Source organism: Choloepus didactylus, chromosome 4 (genome assembly GCF_015220235.1).
Source record: "Choloepus didactylus isolate mChoDid1 chromosome 4, mChoDid1.pri, whole genome shotgun sequence".
Taxonomy (NCBI): domain Eukaryota; kingdom Metazoa; phylum Chordata; class Mammalia; order Pilosa; family Megalonychidae; genus Choloepus; species Choloepus didactylus.
In genome coordinates, this window is record NC_051310.1 from 112,313,782 (window position 1) to 112,337,491 (window position 23,710).

At 42.1% G+C, this 23,710-nt stretch overlaps 2 protein-coding genes across 2 annotated transcripts in view; one reads left to right on the plus strand and one right to left on the minus strand.

The window, feature by feature from the left end:
- MAP2K1 (mitogen-activated protein kinase kinase 1) overlaps positions 1-23,710 on the minus strand; it is a 100,754-nt gene that overhangs the window by 11,698 nt on the left and 65,346 nt on the right. The gene's annotated exons all lie outside the window — the stretch shown is intronic.
- On the plus strand, positions 17,344-19,060 carry LOC119531866 (translocon-associated protein subunit gamma). The gene has a single exon (XM_037833626.1). It carries the CDS (start codon positions 17,347-17,349, stop codon positions 17,902-17,904), a length of 558 nt encoding a protein of 185 aa, XP_037689554.1. The 5' UTR covers positions 17,344-17,346; the 3' UTR covers positions 17,905-19,060.

Genomic DNA, 23,710 nt, shown 5'->3' on the forward strand with positions numbered 1-23,710 from the left:
ATCCGTGATCACTAGAGAAAAATGAGTGTCCTGGTGATTTGGGATGTAAAGTACTATATATGTCTGTTAAAATTCTCTATATCTCTTTCTCCTTTCTTTGTTTCTCTGTTGGTAGGGCTCCCTTTAGTATCTCCAGTAGGGCAGGTCTTTTATTGGCAAACTCTCTCAGCATTTGTTTGTCTGTGAAAATTTTAAGCTCTCCCTCAAATCTAAAGGAGAGTTTTGCTGGATAAAGTATTCTTGGTTGGAAATTTTTCTCTCTCAGAATTTTAAATTTGTCATGCCACTGCCTTCTCGCCTCCATGGTGGCCACTGAGTAGTCACAACTTAGTCTTATGTTGTTTCCTTTGCATATGGTGAATTGCTTTCCTCTTGCTGCTTTCAGAACTTGCTCCTTCTCTTCAGTATTTGACAGTCTGATCAGAATATGTCTCGGAGTGGGTTTATTTGGATTTATTCTATTTGGAGTTTGCTGGGCATTTATGCTTTATGTATTTATATTGTATAGAAGGTTGGGGAAGCTTTCCCCAACAATTTCTTTGAATACTCTTTCTAGACCTTTACCCTTCTCTTCTCCTTCTGGGACACCAATGAGTCTTAAGTTTGGACGTTTTATTTTATCTATCATATCCCTGAGATCCATTTCGATTTTTGATTTTTTTCTCCATTCTTTCTTTTGTTTTTTTATTTTCTGATCTGTGGACTTCTAGGACACTGAGACACTGTTCAGCTTCCTCTAGTCTTGTACTGTGAATATCCAGAGTCTTTTTAATTTGGCCAACAGTTTCTTTTATTTCCATAAAATCTTCTATTTTTTTATTTACTCTTGCAATGTCTTCTTTATGCTCTTCTAGGGTCTTCTTTATGTTGCTTATATCCTGGGCCATGGTCTTCTTGATGTCCTTTAAATCCTTTGCCATGTTTTCGTTCCTCGATTGTAGTTCTTTGATTAATTGTGCGAGGTACTGTGTCTCTTCTGATATCTTGATTTGTGTGTTTGCAGTTGGATTCTCCATATCATCTGGTTTTATCATATACATTAAGATTTTCTGTTGTTTTTTTGCCTCTTGGCATTTGCTTTGCTTGACAGGGTTCTTTCAAGTTGTAAAAAAAAATACCTAATTTTTCAGAAACACAGTTTGGTGCTGTACACTTTCTCTAACTAACCAGCAGATGGCGTCTGTGCATCACCTATACCCCTCAAGTCAGTTCTCCGCCTTGTCCCCGTGGTGTGTGAGGAAATGATTCTTGTGGAGTTCAGTTGGAGAACTCAGTTTGGGTGTGTTGCTGGAGCCGTCTGCCCTGCATGTGGGGCATGTATACGGGTGGCCAGGGAGGAAGGACAGCTTTAATATTCAAATCCCCCAAGTTCCCAGAGATTCAAGGCTGCCGTAAGAGTCTAAGCCTTCATTTCATTTCAGCCCCAGACCCTCTCTCGCGCTGTCCCACAAACCACCGGACTTGGCGTAGTGTCCCTGGGTTCTCTGAGCGGGTCCTCCTGCCCAGCCGCGATCCTCCAGGACCTCTGCCACAGGAATGCCGTGCTACGTCACCAGTGTGCACCGTCCCTCAAGGGAAGACCCAGTCCGCCAGGCCATGCCAGGGCACTTTCAGCCTAATGCAAAGATGGCCGAACGGGGCGTCTCAACACCCCCCTCCTCACACAGTTCCTCCTTCCCAGCTCCGGGACAACTGGTGGGGCTCTGGGCTGTGGGCACAGCCCCTGGCAGGAGTTTATCCAGCCCCGGGGAGCCAGCTGCTAGCTGCAGGGTTTCTTTCAGCTTCTGGTTCTCCCCTCCGTTCCCCTGGCCCTGACGGTATCTGCAGCAGGCTATCTTCCAGGCCAGACACCGAGAGGCCGGCCCAGCCCCCTCTCGCTATGTCTTACTGCGTGGGTCCCACCATCACAACTGCAGCCGCCCCTGGGCTCCCCCCGCCTTTTTTTTTTTTAAAGAGCCAGTCAGTCTCCAAATGCCGAACCCTGGCTTCCCCACACTGCCGCGCGGCTGCAGGTCCTCCAGCCAGCTTACTCACTCGTTTCAGAATGCAGACTCCCGGTTTCACCAAGTATACAGCCCTTGTGGAACTAGCAGACCTCGTCTAGCTGGCACATCGCTGCAACTGGTATTCTGGGTCGCTTTCTGGTTTCTATCCAGTGTTTTTCATGGAGGTGTTTTTTTGCCCTGTCTCACCTAGCCGCCATCTTAGTTTCTCCTCAGGCCTTGTTTTAAAGCAAAAGAGCAGCACTAGCTAAAGAGACAGAAGGCCTGTATGAAAACCTGACCTTGCCACCTGCTCTCCATGCAGCCTCAAGCAGGTCACTTGGCTTCTCTGGGCCTTGGTCTGCCCAACGGTAAAGGGGCAATAATAATCATAGCTCTCAAAACCTTACATGATGGCCAGGATGTGATAAAGGTGGGCATTTAAACAGCACACCGAGTTATAGGAATATGAGATATGACTGGTTATTATACAGGCTGTCCCCAAAGATCAGCAGTTCATAGTACCAGACACCCCTCACACCCCAACAGAGAGCAGCACCTCCCCAGGGCCCCAGGAATGCCTTCCTCCCTAGGCTGCAGCTTCTGCACAGAACCATTTGCATGGCCATGGCTGTAACCGTCCTTGTAGCTGATTTCTGTTCACATAGCAAGCAAGCCTTTCCCCCAAACTTAAATAACATTTCTTTCCTTCTATCTCCAGCTGTCAGCTCTGTCTTCCCATACCCGCCCCAGGCAATAACACTGTCTTGGAGGTTGCAGAGATCCATGGGAGGGAAGCCCTGAGTGGGGGGGGGCCCTGGACTGTGCCAGTTCTGGGAGCCAGATATACTGCACACTGCCCATCCTGGTGACCTGGGGGCCTGACAAGGAAAAGCCACTCAGAAGCCTAAGTCCACTAAACTCAGAGAAAGCGAATGAAGACCAGGGCCAGGACATGCTCTTCCCCGGCCACCCCAGCCAAGCCAGGCTCTTCTCAGGTGGCAGAAGAGGTACAGTGTTAGACTAAGCCAGAGAAGTAGTTTCCTGATGTCCAGGTTATAGGCACCCGGCACTTGCTTCCCACATAGCTATCCCCACAAGCTACCACAGTTCCTGTCTCCCATCCTGCAAGGAATTGAGTGGGACAGCACCTGCAGAGCCTGAGATGGTTCCCTTCTGCCTTAGAGGACAACCTACACCTCTCAGCCTGGCTTTCTGAGCCCTCCACTAATTTCCTCCTTACCTCTCCAATTTCATGCCCCAACACGTCTCCATGTCACCCTCCTCCCGGTTCAGGCTGGCCTGCCTACCTGGCACTGTGTAAAGAGTCTGGGCCTCTGGGCCTTCTCTTGTGCTGGTCCCTGTATCTAGAACATCCTCCCTTCCTATTCACCATCCCACCTCTACTTCTAAGTCCCATTCCCAACTTGGGGATACTGCCCAGCTCCTAGAGTCCTAGGAAGGTTCACTGGGCTTCCTTCCCACATCCTTCCTATCAGAGCCTTCAAACACTGTGCAAAGAGCTCAATCCCTCTCTAATTCCTGAGGCCTCCTACATACCTCAAGTTCTTTTACTGACCCTTCAATATCAACAGGGCAATGCTAGAAAGAGTCCCAGCACCTCTGGGGGCCAGACTGCATTCTGGAGGAAGCATAACCAACCAATGAAGTTCCCAGATTGACAAGCTTCCCAAGGGAAACCCACATGATGCTAAGATTTGATACTCCAATTCTGCTTGGCCTCTGGAACAATGAGGGCGGGCAACCCTTCCTTCCTCAGAAATGAACAGAGGTCAGTGGAAGAAAGTACCAGCTCTGAAATTTTCTGCCCCAGAAATAAGCACTGTTCAAAGCCTCCTGATTTTTCCAAGAACACACATTTTTTTTTTTAATTAAATTCAGTTTTATTGAAATACATTCACACACCATACAATCATCCATGGTATACAATCCACTGTCCACAGTATGATAACATAGTTATGCAAAGAACACACATTTTAAAGTTAACTTCTGATTATTTTCTGCCTCTCTAAAACAAAGGTTTGGATTAAATCATCCAGTGGGTCATTTGTTTATTCCATAAGCATGTATGGAGTGCTATGAGTAGAAAGGGCATAGTCCCTGTGCTCAAGGCTGTTACCACTAAGAGAGACAGACTCAAACAGACAACGGCACATGCACACATGCGTGCTGGTAAGGGCAGAGACAGACACAGTCAGGGCACTGTGGCCTGGAGAGTCGACAATTCTCCAAACCAGTTTGTGTCCACTCCATCCATCTGGTGCCAGCCTGACCACCAGGCATGCATACTGAAGCTAATATTGGCTCTCTAGGATATTCCATGGTAAAGCACCTTCATTTTTTGGCTTAGGTTATCATTAAAAGAACTTGACACCTCCAGAGAACCTCTTTTGTTGCTCAAATGTGAACTTTCTCTCTAAGCATAACTCTGCAAATAAATTCATCACCCTTCCCCCAATGTGGGACAGGAACCCCCCAGATGAATGAGTTTTCCTGGTGACGTGGACACAGATTCCACGAATGAGCCTGACCCTGGCATCAAGGGATTGAGAGTACCTTTTTGACCAAAAGGGGGAAAAGAAAGGCAACAAAATAAGGTTTCAGTGGCTACGAGAATTCAAATACAGTCAAGAGGCTGTCCTGGAGGTTACTCCTATGCAAGCTTCATGTAGATATGCCAAATGACCACAGTATGATAAGCCCAAGTCAACAGTTGACCCAAAAACTTTAAAGAATACCCCGATTCCTGAGACTCTATAAAGGTTTCACTTACTAAGTTTATTCTTCAGAAAGTTAAATTCTTCCAAGAACTCCTATGCCAGCTAAGTTCCAAAACCCAGAGGCAACAGCCTCTTCAAGAACATCAACCATATGTGTCCCCTTTTCCCATAGTGTCGACACCCCTTTACAACACGAACAAGTTAGGATGGTCACTGTCTAGACATCCCTGAAGATCAAGAAAATGATTAAGCTAGAGGAAGGGGTAGCAACAGACAAGATGGAATTTAACAACGGATTATGAATACTGAATCTTTATATAATTTGCTTTTTCTTAGTTGCTGGGGTATTAGAATAGCTAGAAAGAAAGAACTGAAATTGTGGAACTGTAGCATACAGCATCCTTTGAAATTTGTTCTATAGCTACTTGTGAAATTATAATTTGAAAGCTATTACCTTTTTCTGTATATGTTATATTTCACAATAAAGAAATAACTGAAACTATGATACTATAACTCAACAACTTTGGAAATTTCCTATATAACTACTTGTTAAAGAATACTTTGAAAGATATTCCCTTTTTGTATATACATTTCATAATAAGGAAATGACTGAAACTGGAATTGTAACTTATAATATTCTTTGAAATTTGTTCTCTAACTACTTGACAAATTTCACTTGGAAAGTTATCACTTCTATGTATATATGTTATAATCTACAATAAAAAATATGATTAAAAAATTAAAAAAAGAACTTAAGTCCTACTGGAGGGTGGGGGAAGGAAGGCAAGGTGAAAGAAGGTGGGACGTGGAGGAATGGAAGGCCAGAAAAGCAGGGGTGGGAGTGGAGAGCACAAGAGAAAAAGAAGAGGCGCAGGGAAGAGGCAGAGGCCCACAAAAAAAGCAAGCCAAGTGACAAATGGAAGCCAGACTCTGGCTAACAAAGGCTGAATCCAAACCTGAGATCACATTGGATAAGAGAGAGTTAAAGGTGGGGGGTGGGGGAGAAGGCAAATGAGATTTTTTAAATGGTGACTTTAGACTTCAAATGACCTTTTCTTAGCAACCCCAACAGCCCTAATAACCTTCTCTAAAGATGAGGAAACAGGAGAGGGAAGGCAGCTGACCCTGAGGGTCAAATAATAGCCTTACACTTATCCATAGCCTCAGGGAGCTAAATAGGAAAGATAATCAACCCAGAGTAAATCCCAAACACTTCAATCAGCCGTTATCTGTAACCTCTTTTTCCCACCCAACCTTCCCCAAGAGCTTTGAAAAAAAGAGGATCCAGCCCCCCCAACAAGAATGGATGACAAAGGGATAGACATTGCATGATTTCACTTATGAAATAACTAGAATATACAAATTCATGGAGACAGAAAACAGATTATAGGTTGGGGGAGGCAAGGAAGGGGAATGGGGAATCAGTGTTCAATGGGTAGAGAGTTTCTGTTTGGGGTGACGGACAAGTTTTGGTAATGGATGGTTGTGATGGTAGTGCCATATTGTGAGTGTAATTAAGGCTACAAATTGTACGCTTGAAAGTGGTTAAAATGGGAAATTTTATGTTGTATATATATATTACCACAACAAAAATTTTTAAAAATAAGATGAAGAGAAAGAAGAGGAGGAGGAGGAAGAAGAGGGGGAGGAAAAAGAAGAGGAGGAGGGAGGAGGAGGAGGAGAATAGATGCAGCTTAAATATCTGGGGAGGGAGGGATGGAGAAGAGACAGCAGAACTAGAAAGAATCCACAACAGCTCTGCTTTAGGAGCACCTACTACTATGGCCAGGCCTTTACAATACAGTATCTTCTCTAATCCTCATAATAATGAAGTAAGCATTACAAACCCCAGACAAGGAAAGCTGAGGCCCAGAGAGGGGGCATCCCCTGTCAAGGTAGGATGAAATTCGGGTTGTGAGAGAAAATAATTTTCCACTCTGGGTTAGCAACTGAGCTTGATTATTCCTTCTCGGCTGCAATCCATTATCCCTCTGGACAACTGCTAGAAACATGCTGACAGCAGGAACTCAAGATTGTGTTTCTCACCTTCTTTTGCTTAACAATTGATTTCAAACAGAGAGCTTCTGGAGCACTGAAGCCAAGTCAAAACACGGCAAGATTCTCCCTCCACTTTGCATATTTTTGCTGCCAAGCCCAGCAAGATATTTTAAGTTTTTAGCTTCCCTCCCAAGATTTATTAGTTTTGAAATGCTTTCATTCTCCACCCTCTTGCACCCCTCTCTGCCAATTCACTGCTCATTCCCTGATCCAAAAAGCACACAAACTCGGACAATTAAATATTATATGATGTTGCAAGAGTACAGGGTTTAGTTTTCACTTGAACACACCATTTCAAAAAATGGTCTAAATTTTTAAAACAGGAAGTAACAAAAGCCAGAGCAAAAAGCATAGGGGCTGAGAGAGAACGAAATAAGAGAAGGAGATAAAGGAAAAAAAAGGAAAGGGCTTGAAAGCTTATGGATCCTGGATTCCCTCATCTCTCATTTCTAATGACTCCATAATTATAATATTTGGCTATATTCAGAAGGGCAGCTCCATTTTACAGATATGGAAATGGAAGCTCAAGGATAAAGTCCCTTGCCCAAGGTCACAAAGTAACCTTTCCATCAAAAGAAAGTGATTTAAAGGAGCATTTTCCCCTTCTAGACTATTTGGGTTACTTCAGAAACAAGTGGATCTGAGATCTATCAGAAAACCAATCAACCACCCACAGGCAGAAAAACAATACTGTTTAATCTGGACACTTTTCACAGGCTATTCAAGAAAGGGAAATTAGCTAAAAACCTGTTTTGACCTGTTGAAGGCTAATTTTGCTCAGCAGGAGGAGAGGGGAAAAAGACAAAAGGGAAAGGGTGGAGAGTGGGAGAGAATTTCAAGCAACATCTCTACAGTTATGGTGACTCAGGAGCTACCAAAAAAAGGAGTCACCATTTGTGCCTGGGTCACTGCTCAGCATGATTCCAGAGAAAAGTCTGGAAAGGAGGGCACCAGTCATTCCTAGCTTAGCTTGGGACAGACCTCTGAAGGACAGCACTGAGAACAGATGACAATTTAAAGACAAATGTAAGCCAAATATAATGAGCATTCATTGTTGAGTCTACTAAGAAGAGACTCCCCTCCCCACCACACATACTTCTCTGGGGGAGGTACTCCTCTCTCACACTCCAACCAACTGGTTCAGGTGGAGACGGACAATGAGAGAACCCTGTCCCCTGGGACAAGGAAGGCGCACCGCCCCCCCCCCCCCCACCGGCCATGGTGCTCTCGTCAGGTCACGGGACCCATATTAGTCCAAGGATTTTTCTAGCCGAAGTCAGGAAAAAGCTCTTTCCTCTCTGATAACGAGACTAGGAAGCCAGAGGGCCATACAGGTCCAGTCTGGTAGAGACAGCTGGCCTGAGAGAATCAAGCCAACATAGAAACAAATCAGAGAGAGAGAGAGCTAATAGCATCTTTATAAGTACATTTTTACATTGAAGTTTAAGATCTAATGGCAGGTTAGTTTCTGGACACAATTACCCCTTAGGCCAGCCTGGGATTTTGGTTAGCTGAACACCGCCGTCCGCCCCCCACCAAAAAAGTCCCCTTTATTGTTTGAGTTAATTTGAGTTGGACTGTCAATAACAACCAGGAATCTAAACACCCAGTGATTCTTACCAATTGGCAACATAAATTACATTATTAAGTAGGCCATATGGTGTGGTGTGGAAGCAGCACCACCAACTCTCTAGTCAGGCAGACCCGGGTTTGAATCCTAGCCCTAGATCTACCATTTACTGGCTGTGAGACCTGGACCACATTATAAGACTTCTCTGTGTCTGTTTCCTCGGCTATCAGGAGGGAATAGTAAATCCAACTTCATAGTGCCTGACAGAGCCCAGGTCCTCAACAAATAGCAGATGTTAATGTGAAAAGCAGAGAATTAGAGATCAATTGCTCCTGAAGCCTGGAGGGAAAACAAAAGCCAATGTTTATCTGAAGAAAAACACAAGTGATATAAAGAACAAGCCCCATAGGTGCAAGAGGTCCCACGCTGCTCCCTAAAAGTCTCCCCTGCATGTTTGTTTCTGAACCATTTGCTCTTGCTGGTCTCTAATCCAGATGTCTTCTCTGCTCATATGTGTCCTACCATCTCAAGCCTTTTTATTTCAGGAGAGAGGTGGGGAGAAGGCAGCCTAACTCAAAAATAACTCTTAATTACTTCCTTCACCTACAGAAGGGAGCTCACCAACTTCTTATAGTATGGATCACTGGTAGCCTCAGGGACTTGGGAACTGGACTAAGAGGGTCAGGCTGAGTTGGGGCTGTGTTTGGGATGAAGATGATGTACAATGGGAGCTGAGAGGTGGCCATTTTCCTCCTCCTTGCCAGTCAGAGAAGCAGAGAAAGTTGAGCTGCTGAGAGTAGAGGGTGAAGTAGAGAGGGTGGAGAGAGGCTGCCTGGGACCCCAATGGCCTTCCAGTCCCTATCCTTTCCTTCCTGGGCCCTGCCTACATCCCAGACCTGAGCTCCCTGAGCTCCCCACTGAGTCCTTATAAGAAGTCTCCTGTTCCATTTACAATGGCTCACTTAATTTCTATTACTTGCAGCCAAGAGTTTCACTAATACAAAAGCCCAGTTGCCACCTCTTCCAAGAAGCCTCCCCTGACTGCTGTCTGCTGACAAGGCTCCTTCTCCATGGAACACTGGTGCTCTACCATGGATGCCATCTGTCATGTCAGTAGCATACGTCACATTCTTTTAGTTTTTTTTTTTTTCCTTGAAAAAAATCCAAACACTGTTGAGTAGATAGTAGTCTAATCATGTACCTATCAGCCAGGTTCAACAATTATCCACCCACTGTCAATCTTGTTTCATCTATAAACCCCAGCTTTATTTTGCAAGGGAAGGGGGTATATTTTAAGGCAAATCTCAGACATCACATCCATTCACTCATGAAGTTTCAGCTGACTTTTAAGGTATAGTCTTGCTTCTCCAACTAGGACTAGAAGATCTACGGGGACAGGGACCGTATCTTCTGCTTTTTAGGAGCCCAGCATTATATGTTCAGTGGGCTCATTATGTTTACTGCTGGGAGTGAGGTGAGCCTCAGAGATGGTGGGCAACTCTGCCAGGATCCCTCAGGGAGCCAGCAGGCAAGCTGGAGGGAACCTTCCAGCAGTCTGCAGCTACAGTGCTGAGTGGCACAAAAGAGTGCTAAAGAGAGAGGATGCTGTGGCTCTGAGGCTGTGTGGTGGGCAGCAGTTTTCTGATTCAGTGCCTGCCATCTAACCACCTACTAATAGCATTGCGCACACTTCACAGGGCTCTAAGCACTCACCTCCAACAGGAGATAAACTTTGAGTTGTGTTTCAAAATTAAAAAAGAAAATCCCACTACTCTTGTTTCTAATTAATTTGGTTCTTGACTGGCTCCACCCTCAAAATGAGATGCACCATGTGGATTCTGCAATGTCACCCAGGTTCCACCTCACCTGGGGCTGATGGTCTTCTTCAGGAAATTACCCGTAACTGAGGAGAAGGGCAGTCTCAGCCACAGCTTTCCATTAAAAATGAGGCTTTGTGACATGAGAAGGAGCAGGACATGGCTATCCAGGAGTAAAGGGCCTTTCCAAAGGTATAGGTGCAATTTTGGGGCACAGACTAGGGCCTCAGGCTCCCTCCCACCACAACCATCTTGGGAAGGGCAAGGGGCAAGTTTTCCAGCTCCCTTCCCCATCCCATCTTCTCAACCCAGTATCTGCCCTTTGCTTTCCAGGGAGGACCACCTTGCTTTCCAGGGACCGCCTAGAATAAACCCTGACTACCTCTCTCCCATCTGTCCCCTCCTCTCCTCTGTGACTATCCTAACTCAAACCCACATTATCTCAGTCTCTTGCTCAAACCATAGCAATGACCTTCAGATTGACTTCTCTCCCTTCTCCAGCTCAATTAGCCACAGCAGCCAGAGTCCTCTTCCTTAATGAACAGCCTTGCCCACCTGGCTTCCTTGTGCAAGAATGTTCTACTGCTCCTTACTGCACGTGATAAAATCCAGTTCCTGAGCACGGCACTGAAGACTCTCCTCAATAGCTTCAACTTATCTTCCTTACTTTAATTCCCACCACTCGCCATCAAACAACTTGAACTACTTTTGCTATTTCCTATAATGACATGGCTATGCTTTCCTGTCTGTGTCATAATTCATGTGTTTCCCTCAACCTGGAATTCCTTTCCCACCTCCTCCAAGATACTTCCCTAAAGGGATCCAAGGAAACACTCTCCCTACTCCAACATCCTTTCTTCCTCTCTCGTGGAACTTAGAGACAAATCCACTTGAGCCATAATCCACTGCTTGTGTGTATAGCAGATGAGATAATTCTAGAGAAAATATGACTCCCATTTCTAACCAAGAGGACAGAATACTGGATTCCAGCTACTGATTATCCACTCCGTTTCTCTCCTTCTGTAAGGCACGACAGTCTTGAAAGTGTCAAAAGGAATCACTTCTCCCTGTAAATTCACTGTCCCCTCAAGGTTGTTGCCCATGCAGCTAGCAGACAAGATTGGTGGGCAAAGGAAGCAGAGATGCAGCCATGGGCAATCTTCCAGGTCCGAGGAGCAGATGATGCTCCCCAGGGCAAACACAGATGGGGACTGTGCCCAGGCTGGAACCCCGTGTACAGCCTCAAGCTGGGGAGTGCTGGGGGATGGAGAGATACCCTGACTTGATGCTCAGGGAAGCCTAGCAGGATGCCAGAAAATCCCGGTGAGCAAGGCAGAGCCTTGCAAGGGGCTGAAGAAGCCACCCAGAAACCCACCATTACATTGTTGTAAAACAATAACAAGAAAACAAAAATGAACTCAGGCCACCTCAGATCTTACTTATCAGTGACAACAAGACCAAACTCTGATATGACTAAAGTGAGAAGAATAATTTAGAGCTTAAATCTTGACTTTTGCTGAAGACCCAGTTCCTCCGGAGGCTGCTGCTGGGACACCTGAGTAGTGCTTTGGAGACCTCAGCTCTTCCTAGGACTGGAATCCAAAAATACTTTCATAAAGGCTAAACATAAGCCCCTAGGGGGGACCTTAAATCTCATTCTGAAGGGCCCAATTTTTATAAAACTCTTCACTCTGGGCAATCAGGAAAACTCTTTTGGAGGCACTCTCCAAGCAGGATGGCCCCAAGGTACAAGCTATACTTGCTCAGAAGAGACCTGTCATGGCTTACTCAAATTATAGTCTATTACATGTCCCCTCAAAAATCTAGGCTGTTTTCTCAGTACACAGGAGGACTCAGCTATGAATTCAATACTAGGCATAGAGATCAGGCAGGCCACACACTTTTTCATCTGATAGAAAGAAAAGAAAAACAAGTTGAGGCATAATTTAAAATTGTTCATAATATTTATTATCTTCAACACCCAGCAACTCCAAGGCATAAATAATTTACAGGCTAAGTTGTAAGAACTCCATATCGATCTAAATCACGTAATGCTTCTTGAAGGCCCTGATCAAAAACAGACCTTAGTAATTACCGTGGGTGAAGAATTGTGGACTGGCAATGCAAATTACTGCTTTAAATGGCATGAAATGGAGCCGCACCCTAGCTCCCCCTACTTCCCTGCCCCCAGCCCCTTTAATCCTTCATCTCTGAGTCAAACTCCTTGGTTCAGCTTTGGATGAACTGTACCTATGACCACCTGTCATAGTAAGTGGAAAGACTAAATAGAAACCTCCGTGGTTAATTCCTTTCAGAGCGTCAGGGTCAGGAAAAAAAATCCTCTCTTCTTAGCATCATCATCGGTCATGTTCTCCCCAAGAACTTAAAGCTGACAAACCTAAAGCTGAGTTTTGTGTTTAAATTCTGAAGCTTCCAATCAGGGGATTCTTGTTCTGCCCCTTAACTCAGGGGCCAGCAAACTTTTTTTGTAAAGGACCAGACAGTATGTATTTTAGGCTTTGAGGGTCACACATTCTATTTCACAAACTACTCAACTCTGCCATTGCAGGACAAAGACAGCCATAAGCAACACATAAACCAGTAAGCGTGGCTGTGTTCCAATAAAACTTCATTTATGGACACTGAAATTTGAATTTCTTAGCTTGCAGGCCATACAAACATAGGTAGTTTGCCCTCTCCTGCCTTAACTGCTTGATTATTGTTTGGAACCCATGTTAATCGTGTTTTGTCTTTCTGACCCCATGTTTAATATTAATAGCATTTGCGGAGAAAAAACTTTTCTTTTAATTTGCTTGTCCAGAATACATTCTTTCTCCCCATCTTCTAGTAACAAACCCCAATTTTTCATTTAGTATATGCTCCTCCTCAAACATCAAGTATTTCTGCTAGGACGTCAATCAAGGGGATCCGTCTTCCCTACCAGGGGTGGGCATATGATCCAAGGCGGCAACCAGAGGACTCTTAGTCCCCTGACACAGCGATTGATCCAGAAGTGGGCAGGTGCTCCAAGCAGAGTCAACCAGACCCAATGTGTACTCTGAGCACTGATCTGCATCCTGGGGAAAGAAAGAGGGGCTCTTCCCCCTGGATTGGGAGTACTAAGGACCAGATAGGTATGTCTTTGAGGTCCACTGTGCCCCAGCAAAGGGTCCCTGACAGAAAAGAAAGCCCACACAAGGACAACAAAGCCAAAAGGTGACCAGAATACTGAGGCTGTCTTTTCAACCCCAGATTAATGCCTGCCTGGACCCCCTGGTTACCTGAGCCAACACATTCCCTCTTTTGTGTGAGTAATGTTGAGTTGGTTTTTGACACAACCAAAGGGTCCTGACCAATAAATAATGGCACATCAGATTCTACTTCAAAGTTGGCATAAAACAATGCAGACATAAACTAATGACAGTGGCTGTGTTCCCCCATGTTCTAGAGTCGTTTACAGATATGTTTCCTTTCTCTTTTAGACTTGAAGCTCCTCTGAGCCATCTTTATGCCCTCCAGAGCAATTCACCCAGTACCTTGGACTTGGAGAGGTAGTCAATGAATATTTTACAAATAGGAATTACTTGTCTTAGAAAAAAAGAGTTTGAGGAGGGTGGTGAAGAAACATGGAGAAACATGTAACTACCTACCAGAATGTCACCAGAGATTTCAGAGAAAACATATTCCCAGCAAGGTCAAAAAATCAACAGCCCGTAAGCCATAGACAACAGGCTGAGCAACCCAGACTGCTTTTCCCTGTCAAAACCCAGGGGAAACAGACTACAACATTCTGGACCAACACCAAGACAGATCACAGTGGACCTGCTCACCATGGGTGAAACCCAGAATACCTGCCCAGAGCCTCAGTCATCAGGAATATTAGCTATATTTGTCCTGCCCAATAAGTCTCATTTCATGTTGGCAGAGACAAATCAATTCAGGAATTAGGGTGAAACCTGCTTATCTCTATGTTCCCACCCAGCATGGATACATTAAGAATGCAGGAAAGCTAGGCACATATACACTAAGGCTGTGTACCTCACCACGACCAAGACTTTCAAGAGGTCACTTACCCATCTGGGAAAACAGTACCTAAATGGCACCTGAAAACAGGTGTCCTTCCCCAAATACATTATAGCATTTCCTCTTACTTAAAATAATGTATACTCAGCTTCATATCACTGACTTATTACTAAAAAGAAATGTTTTTATCAGATTGATGTCATTTGCTTGCCTTTTGAAGATCCCATGAGAATTTATATCTGAAGGATCATACAGTGAATTGCTACCAGAGTAAGTTGTGTTATAAGTTCTTATTGTGCATTAAAGTTTTACTCAAAGCTGGGCATACCTAGAGACCACTTCTGATAATTCAGTAATTTAAAATCCCATGTCACCTCTGCATGCTAGACCAGGTAACAGGGGTGCCAACCTGCCCCCAAGCCTCAGCTGGAGAGGATGGTGTCCCTTAATTCCTGAATGGATTGCTGTGGGAGTGTATGCTTCAGAGGCACTGTCCCTGGGCCCCTCTGGCAGGTGACTAAGACTGCAGCCCACCTCCCAGAGAGGCTCAGAAGGGCCAACTGGCCCACCGTCAGCAACACTGTGGCAGCAGTGGACTCAGGCAGCTCCTTTTCTACTTGAGTGACCCAGCCAAGATCCCGACAGTAGCCTTGGTTCCTGCCCTACCAAGAATTGTGGGTTCAACCTCTCAAAGGATTCCCTGAGCTTACCTAAAATTCTTCTATAATGAGTAAGTTTGGGGAACTTAAACTAAGTCAGACTGGTTTCTGTTGCCGGCAATCACTAAAAACCTACACTAATTCTTTGCCAAACAGCAGCTGACATTTATTAAATGCTTACTATGTGTCAGTATTCTAAGTGTTTTCTATGACTATCTCAATTAATCCTCACAACCCCAGAAGTAGGTTCTCTTTTCTCCATTTTCCTGAGGTTCAAAAATTAAATAACTTGTTCAAGGTTACACAGTAAGCACAGTCAGGATCTAAACCCTGAATTTTCACCACTGTGATAGAGTGAAAAAATTGTCTACAATACCCTGTAGTTCCTCCCAACAAGAGGCTGGGTATATCTCTCACTTGTTAAATCTTGGCTTGACTAGATGACCTGCTTTAGCTAATGGGACATTAGCAAACCTGACATAAGCAGAGGCTTAAAAGGTGCATGAGCACTGGGATTTGCCGTCTCTTGCTACTGGGAATACTAAAACCATTATGGGAAGAAGCCAGAGCTTTCACCTCCATGAGGATAAGAGACCAGGTGAAGAGAGAGGCCTAGCCAACCCAATCATAAAGAGTAATACATTGTTGTTTACTATGCTTTGGGATGGTTTGTTACAATGCAAAGGTTAACTGAAATAATCACTAAGCTATCTCCAGCAAATAAATATCAAAAAATAAGAATAACTTAAAATTTGAGACAGAGAAAAAGCCTCTTTACTATTCCAAGTTTTTCCTTAAGGGCAGAATGACATGAAATGACATTTACATTTCTTCAGGAAAGAACATATTCAGAGCAAAGGAAGAACTCAATGGCAGCAAGGAAGACTTAAGACAGGTGCAAAGAGACCAGCCCTCTCTCATTCTCACCCTAATTCAGGACTCCAGGAATTATCCACTCACTGTCTTGTTCAGGAATCAAGTTGGGCAAGAGCACCCTTTCACAGCCCAGGCCTTACAGTTAATTTTTTCAGGTTTTCTGGAGAAACCTCACAAACAGCAGGAGTCTGAAAAACTGAGCAGCCAGACCAGGCTCACTGTGGCAATATTCCCCCTACGGGACTTCCCTCTTCTTGGGGAACCCTCCACCAAAGACATCAGTCTAGAGACCCATCTCACTCACAAAGCAGCTCTTCATGCCAAACAGCAGCAGCCACTGGTGAAGCCAGAACAGAGTCCTGTGAAGGTGGTGGAAGCATTAGACAGGGGAAAGCAAGTTGGTTATTCCAGGAATGAGTTGGAACCTTCCTTCCTTTGGAACAGAAAATAAATCAGAACCCTCTGTTGATAAACATGAGGCTTGGCAAAGGGAAGGCAAATGGTAGACAAAGATGAAGGACTCACTGGACAGCCTGTGGATTAATCACTGCATTAACAATTAAGAGACATGTGCTCTTGGCTCAGTTTCACGATTGACTCGCTGTGTTTTCTGGCACAAGTCAACCACACATTCACCCATCCAACAAATCTTTGACGAGATTTTCTGCTACTCTATTAGGGACCAGGGATACAAAGATGTATTTGACAGGTTCTCAGATTTGAAGAAGTGGGCGAGACAAGCATATAAGCTTTCTGACCTTTGGTTTCTACGTTGTAAAACAGGAATAATGTACCTATTTCACAAGGTTGCTGTGAGTAGTAAATGAGATAAGGGATATAAAGCACATAGCACAGCACTGGTACATGACAGGCCCTCAGTAAATAATGATCATTATTTTTTATAATAAGAAAGGGATGGATTCTGAGCGTAAGGAACACAGAAGCAGAGCATTTAATCCTTTTGGGGAAGGGGTGGGTTCATGAAGTCTCAGCTAAATATTAACATTATTACTATTAGCTAGCATTTATTAATGACTTCATAAGTGAGAGTATTTATTCCCCCAACTATATGAGTAAGAACTATTATCATGATCATCCCCATTTTATAGAAGAGTAAATAAACTCAGGTAAGTCATACACACTCTGTGTGTTACGAGTTAGGATTTGAAAGTTAGTGAGCTAATTCCTAAGACTCAATGCTGTACTTAAAAAGATAAGCAGAAAAACTTAGTCTTGCAAAGATATGATGTGGCAGAGGAGGGAGGAGGGAGGATGTTTTGTCAAATGCTTTTCCTGCATCTATTGAAATCATCACACAGTTTTTCCTTTATTCTGTTCCTATGGTGAATAATGTAGCTAGCTTTCTAAATGCTGAACCCACTTTAAATTCCTGGGATTAAGCTCATTCAGTCATAAAATGCCAGCCTCCTTACAGACTGCTGGATACAATTTGTTAATATTTTGTTAAGGATTCTGTATCAATGTGCATGAGGGATGTTGATTTATACTTTTCTTGAGTATCTTTCATTCTGGTATCAGTGTAATGCTAGACTCAAAATGATTTGGAAACTGTTCTCTCCAAATCATTTGATAAAAGTAAAGGAATCTGCTTTTCTCGCCATGGCTCCTAAGGGTGGCTCCAAGCAGCAGTCCGAGGAGGACCTGCTCTTGCAGGATTTCAGCCGCAACCTCTCGGCCAAGTCCTCCGCGCTTTTCTTCGGGAATGCCTTCATCGTGTCTGCCATCCCCATTTGGTTATATTGGCGAATATGGCATATGGATCTTATTCAGTCGGCTGTTCTGTATAGTGTGATGACCCTAGTAAGCACCTATTTGGTAGCCTTTGCATACAAGAATGTAAAATTTGTTCTCAAACACAAAGTAGCACAGAAGAGGGAGGATGCTGTTTCCAAAGAAGTAACTCGAAAACTTTCTGAAGCTGACAATCGAAAGATGTCTCGAAAGGAGAAAGATGAAAGAATCTTATGGAAGAAGAATGAAGTCGCTGATTATGAAGCTACAACATTTTCCATCTTTTATAACAACACTCTATTCCTGGTCTTGGTCATTGTTGCTTCCTTCTTTATATTGAAGAACTTCAACCCTACAGTGAACTATATTTTGTCCATAAGTGCTTCATCAGGACTCATCGCCCTCCTGTCTACTGGCTCCAAGTAGACCATGTCAGCTTTCCCCCTGACTTTGTATTTATGGGTGGCCTGTGGTATATGGAAAAGTAGCAGGATGGTCAGGGTGGGAGACACACCAGATGTTTTTGTAGTCTGGAATTCAAGGATTTAAAAAAAACCAACAAAATGTAATTCAGTATTTGTTTATTGGCTCTTTTTGACAGATTGTTGAAATTAAATGAACTGAAAGAGAAACGCAGAGTACTAGGACATTTATTAAAAGGCAAAAAGTGTCTTCAAATGTGTTATAGTCATAAAAAGAGAAAATAACTTGTTTCTTTGATCTTTCAGAGGTCACAGTAACCTTGGCTGAGCTGTTATTATTTATAATAGTAGCAAGAAGTTAATAACTGGTCCTCTGTGTTCCAAGCACAATATTATAACTTTTTTTGAACCAATATCAGAATGAGTCTTCTCCCCTGGGGTGTTGAACAGAAGCCTCATGTTTACAAGTTTCTGAATTTGTGATTTGAAATAACTCAATTAAATTTAAAAACATGGTTTCTCCAACTCAGGGATGAGAAATTTTAGAAAAGTTTTTTTGTTTTGTTTTGTTTTTTTTAAAAAAAGCAGCCAATGTAATACCTAAAAATAGTGCCCAAGCATATGGAAGTTGTCCTGTGGTCTTAAAGCACACACTGTTCGGCTATATGCCTTGGGCCCTGGGTGGCCAGGGAGGTCACCTTGACCCTGCCATGTTGGTTTGACCTGTAAGAGACCAGAATCATTGTTTTCTTTGACCATGGTCTCACACCACTGGAGGAATGTTAAGTAAGGGAGAGAACTTCTTTCCTAAATATTGATACGTAAAAAACCAAAGTAATTTTTGTAACCTTATTTCCAGAATTCTGAGAACTCTTGAAAGGAAGGAATAGTGGTTTTAGTGCTTGTCTGCATGTTTCCATTAGTACTTTCATAAATTTAACCATTTATCCCATAGGTTCCCATCAGTTATGAACCAAATATTGGTTTCAGTCCAGCTGAGAGCAGGCTGTTGCATTTTTACCAGTGTGTGTACAGATATTTTCTGCATGTGGCCTGACTTGAAAAAGCTCACGAAGGTTTACTTTAACCTATATCACTTAAAAGGCTATGGAATCACAGGTGATAACGGTTTCCTATTAGCTTGTGACCATATCCAGTAATTTCTGCAAGGCAATACCTCACAAAGAATAGCTTATTCCTAATCTTTAGTTTCCACTTCTAAATTTAAGATGAATGTTATAAGTTACATTGGTTTTCTTATTTATATCTTTATAAAAAAGGTATTCATTAGGAGTTCATCTTCTAGTTCCATGACATTGGCTGTTTTGGTGGGCCATGTCAAAGGAGTTGGAAGTAAGACAGGTCAGGAGCCCATTTTCATAGGTGACCCAGATCATTGCAGTTGAAGATTATGTTTTATCATTGCTTCCAGAAGTTTGCAATTCTTTGCTTTTCTTTGATGCATGATTATCTGAGTGCCATCTCCAGGTATCATGGAATGAATGGGGAAGTCAGAAGAGATTAACTGTTAAGTACAGTTAGAGAAACTCCCAAGAGATTTATTTAATTTTTTAACTTTTCTTTTGATAAATAACTGGCCAGTAGTTCGACTGGTGGTATGGAGTTTGTGTATAAAATACATTTGCTTCCTTGACAGAATTATTATTTGACAAACCATCAGCGCCTACTATTTGTTACCAAATCTGGGCCATGTATCTTTTTGAAATTGCAGGGAAAAAATTGCCACTAGATGGCAGTACCTGTACAGTTGAGGGGGGGGGTCTCTCTGGTTCTTAGTATATAATACAGTGTAGCTGAGATGGGGTGGTTAAATGGGGATCTCACCCTAATATTCTTAATAGAATTTCTCTGGACTCAGTAAACTGAATAAATTTGTAGGAAAACAAATAAGCAAAATTTGTTTTCACTCCTGAATTTTTCTTTCAGTTCTTTTTGGTTTTAATCCTGATAATGGTTTCTGTCTTTCTCTTTGTTAAATAAATTTCTGTGCATAAGATTATAAGGCATAAATATACTCATGGTTCCACAGTTTTTATTAAGGATTTACTCTTCTAGTACTTTACTCTTGTGAACTACAGAACCTTTTGTCCAGTATTTGTCCCATCATCTAAAAGGGCTGTGTGGCACATAGAATTATACTGTGCTAAATGTGATTTAATTAGTAAAATTCTGCTGCAGAATTTTTTATCTTAAAAAGAAAAGGGGTTCTGTAATTGGGATCAAAGTGATTAAATTTTTTTTTTCAAACTCCTTGTGATAAAGTAGAAGCTTAAGTTGTTGGAACATTTTTACATTTCCCTATGTTTAGTTTCCTCATTTACAACTTAATAAAATTCTTGTATTTAAAAAAAAAAAAAAAAAAAAAAAAGTAAAGGAATCTGATTCTGGAAACTTATTTTGGGGATGAGGTTAATTACAAATTTAATTCGCTTACTAGATATAGGGCTACTCAGATTCTCTATTTCTTCTTGTCAATGTTGGTAATTTATCCCTTTCAAGGAATCTATCAACTTCTTGAAATTACTGAATTTACTGGCATATTACTGATCAGAATATTCTATTATCATTTTAATGTCTGTAGGATCTGTAGAGATATACATTTTGATTCCTACTATCGTTAATTTGCATCTTTTTTCCTTGACTAATCTACCTAAGGTTTATTGATTTTATTGAACATTTTGTAAAAAGAACCAGCTTTTGATTTCATTAAATTTCTCTATTTTATACTGAGTTTTTATTTAATCAATTTCTGTTCTTATCTTTACTATTTCCTTCTTTCTACTTTGCATTTTATTTTTTTTTGTAACTTCTTATGCTGGAAACTTTAATTGATTTTAATCCTTTTTTCTAATATAGGCTTTTAAAGCTATAAATTTCTATGTACTTCTTGAGCGGAATACCATCAATTTTGATATGCTATGTTTTCATTATTATTCAATTAAAAATATTTCTAATTTGTCTTGTGATGTCCTCTTTTATAGAATGGTTATTTAGGAAGATTTTCCAGATACCACTTTGTTATTAAATCCAAATATAGTTCTGATGTGCTCAGAAAATATGATCTGTATGATTTTAAATCTTTTAAATTCATGCAGCTGTTTTATGGTCTAAAATAAATTGACTATCTCAGTGAATATTCCATGTGCACTTGAAAAGACTATGTATTCTGCTGTTGTTGGGTAGTGTGTGCCATAAATGCCAATTAGGTCATGTTGGTTGACAGTATTGCTCAAGTCTTCTACATCCTTACAGATTTCCTGCTATTTGCTCTATCAATTACTCAGGGAGAGTATTAAAAACTCCAACTATTATTGTCAATTTATCCATTTCTTCTTGAGGTTTTGTCAACTTTTGTTTTCTATATTTTGAAGTTCTGTTATTAGGTGCATACTCATTTTGGATTACTGCATCCTCTTGATAAATGAACCTTTCAATCATTATAAAACATATACATTTATCTTCAGTAATATCCTTTGTCCTTATGATTGCTTTGTCTAAAATTAATTTAACCACACCACTTTACATTAGTGTTTCCATGGTACATCTTTCCAATCCTTTTCATCTTTCTGTTTTAAACTTTTTATTGTGGTAACATAAATATTCTGCACCCATTAAGCAGTAACACCCCATCCACACACCCACACCCCTCCCCCTACCCAGGGCATCTGGAATCAGAAGCTGAAAGCAACACAACTGCAAAGGACCAGCAGGCGCCAGCAATGTGCCTTCCCAGCTGACAGAGGTGTCCTGGATGACGTCAGGCTTTTCCTCAGAGAAGGTATCTGCCTCGATGCCTTAGTTTGGAAATTTTCATGGCCTTCCTTAGAACTGTAAATTTGTGAATTAATAAACCCCCATTGTAAAAGTCAATCCAATTTCTGGTATATTACATTTTGGCAGCTTAACAAACCAGAACAGTCCTGAAGATGCTTCCCTACACCTACATTTTCTTCTAGGAGTTTGATAGTTCTGGCTCTTATATTTAGGTCTTCATTTTTTTGCAAATGGAGATCCAGTTTCCCAGCACTATTTGTAGAAGAAACTATTCTTACCCAATTGAGTGGTCTTTGCCCCCTGTTGGTTTGGATATATTATGTCCCCCAGAAAAGCCATGTTCTTTAATGCAATCTTGTGGCGGCAGACTTGTTAGTCTTTTGATTAGGGTGGAAACTTTGACTAAGTGTTTCCATGGAGATGTGATTCACCCAACTGTGGGAGAGAACTTTTGAGTAGATTATTTTCCATGGAGGTGTGGCCCCAGCCATTCAGGGTAGGTCTTGATTAGTTCACTGGAGTACTTAGGAGAACTCGAGCCAACACAGACACTGACACTTGGAGACACTTGGAGATGCAGACAGAAGGACATTTGGAGATGCTAAGTGAAGAGATGAAGCCCAGAGTTTGCCCTAGAAAAGCTAAGAGAGGACCCCCAGATGCTTAAAGAGAAATGCCATGGGAGAATGAAGCAAGGACACACAGGAGCTGAGAGAGAGAGGAACAAAGATAGAAGCCCAGAGACATTTTGGAGAAAGCCATTTTCGAATACAACCTAGGAGCAAAGGACCAGCAGACACCAGCCACATGTCTTCCCAGATGAAAGAGGTGTTCTGGACATCACTCGCTGTTTTTCAGTGAAGGTATCACCTTGTAGACACCTTACTTTGGACTTCTATGGCCTTAGAAATATAACTTTGTAACCTAATAAAATTGATTATAAGCCAATCAATTTCTGGTATTTTGCATAAAGGCAGCATTAGGAAACCAGCAACAGCCCCCTTATCAAAAATCAGGTGGGCATAAACATTTCTAAACTCTCAGTTCAATTCCACTAGGTTTATTATGTCTGTCCTTGGTGCCAGTACCATACTGTTTTGATTACTGTGGCTTTGCTATAAGTTTTAAGAATGGAAAGTGTGAGTCTTCCAACTTTGTTCTTTTTCAAGATGGCTTTGGCTATTCGAGGTCCCCTATCCTTCTATACAGATTTGATGTTTGTTTTTCCCTTTCTGCAAAGAAGGCTGTTAGAATTTTTATTGGGATTGCATTGAATCTGTAAATCACTTTGGATTGAATTGACATATTAAAAATATTTAGTCTTCTGTGAATGTTTGAAGCTGTATGTACCCCAGAAAAAAACATGTTCTTAATCCTAATCCATTCCTGTGCATGTGAACCAACTGTAAATAGGACATTTTGATGAGGTTACTTCAGTTAAGGTGTGACCTGCCTCAATCAGGAAGGGTCTTAATCTTATTACTGGAGTTCTTTATAAGTCAAATGAAATTCAGACAGAGATAGAAAGCCACACCCTCTGTGTGTGAAGCTGAACATCAACAGAATCCAAAAGAGAAGAGAGAGACCCAGAGATGCCACCATATACTTTGCCATGTGACAAACTAGGAACCAAGGATCACCCGCAGCCAGTCCCAGAACACCAGTCTTTGGGAAGAAAGCATCACCTTGATGATTCCTTGATTTGGACTTTTTCCCAGCCTCAAACCATGAATGAATGTCCATTGTTTAAGACGAACCACTGCACGGTATTTGCTTGAGCAGCCCAGGAAACTAAGAGTCTTCCAATCGATGAACATGGAATTTCTTTCCATTTATTTAGGTCTTCTTTGATTTCTTTTAGCAATGTTTTGTAGTTCTCTATGTACATATTCTTTACATCCCTGCCTGGTTAGATTTATTCCTGGATATCTGATTCTTTTAGTTGCTATTATAAATGGAATTTTTTCCTTGATTTCTTCTTCCAATTGTTCACTGCTAGCTTATAGAAAAACTAC

Coding starts and splice junctions, on each gene's coding strand:
- LOC119531866 (XM_037833626.1), top strand. CDS start 17,347: ATGGCTCCTAAGGGTGGCTCCAAGCAGCAGTCCGAGGAGGACCTGCTC.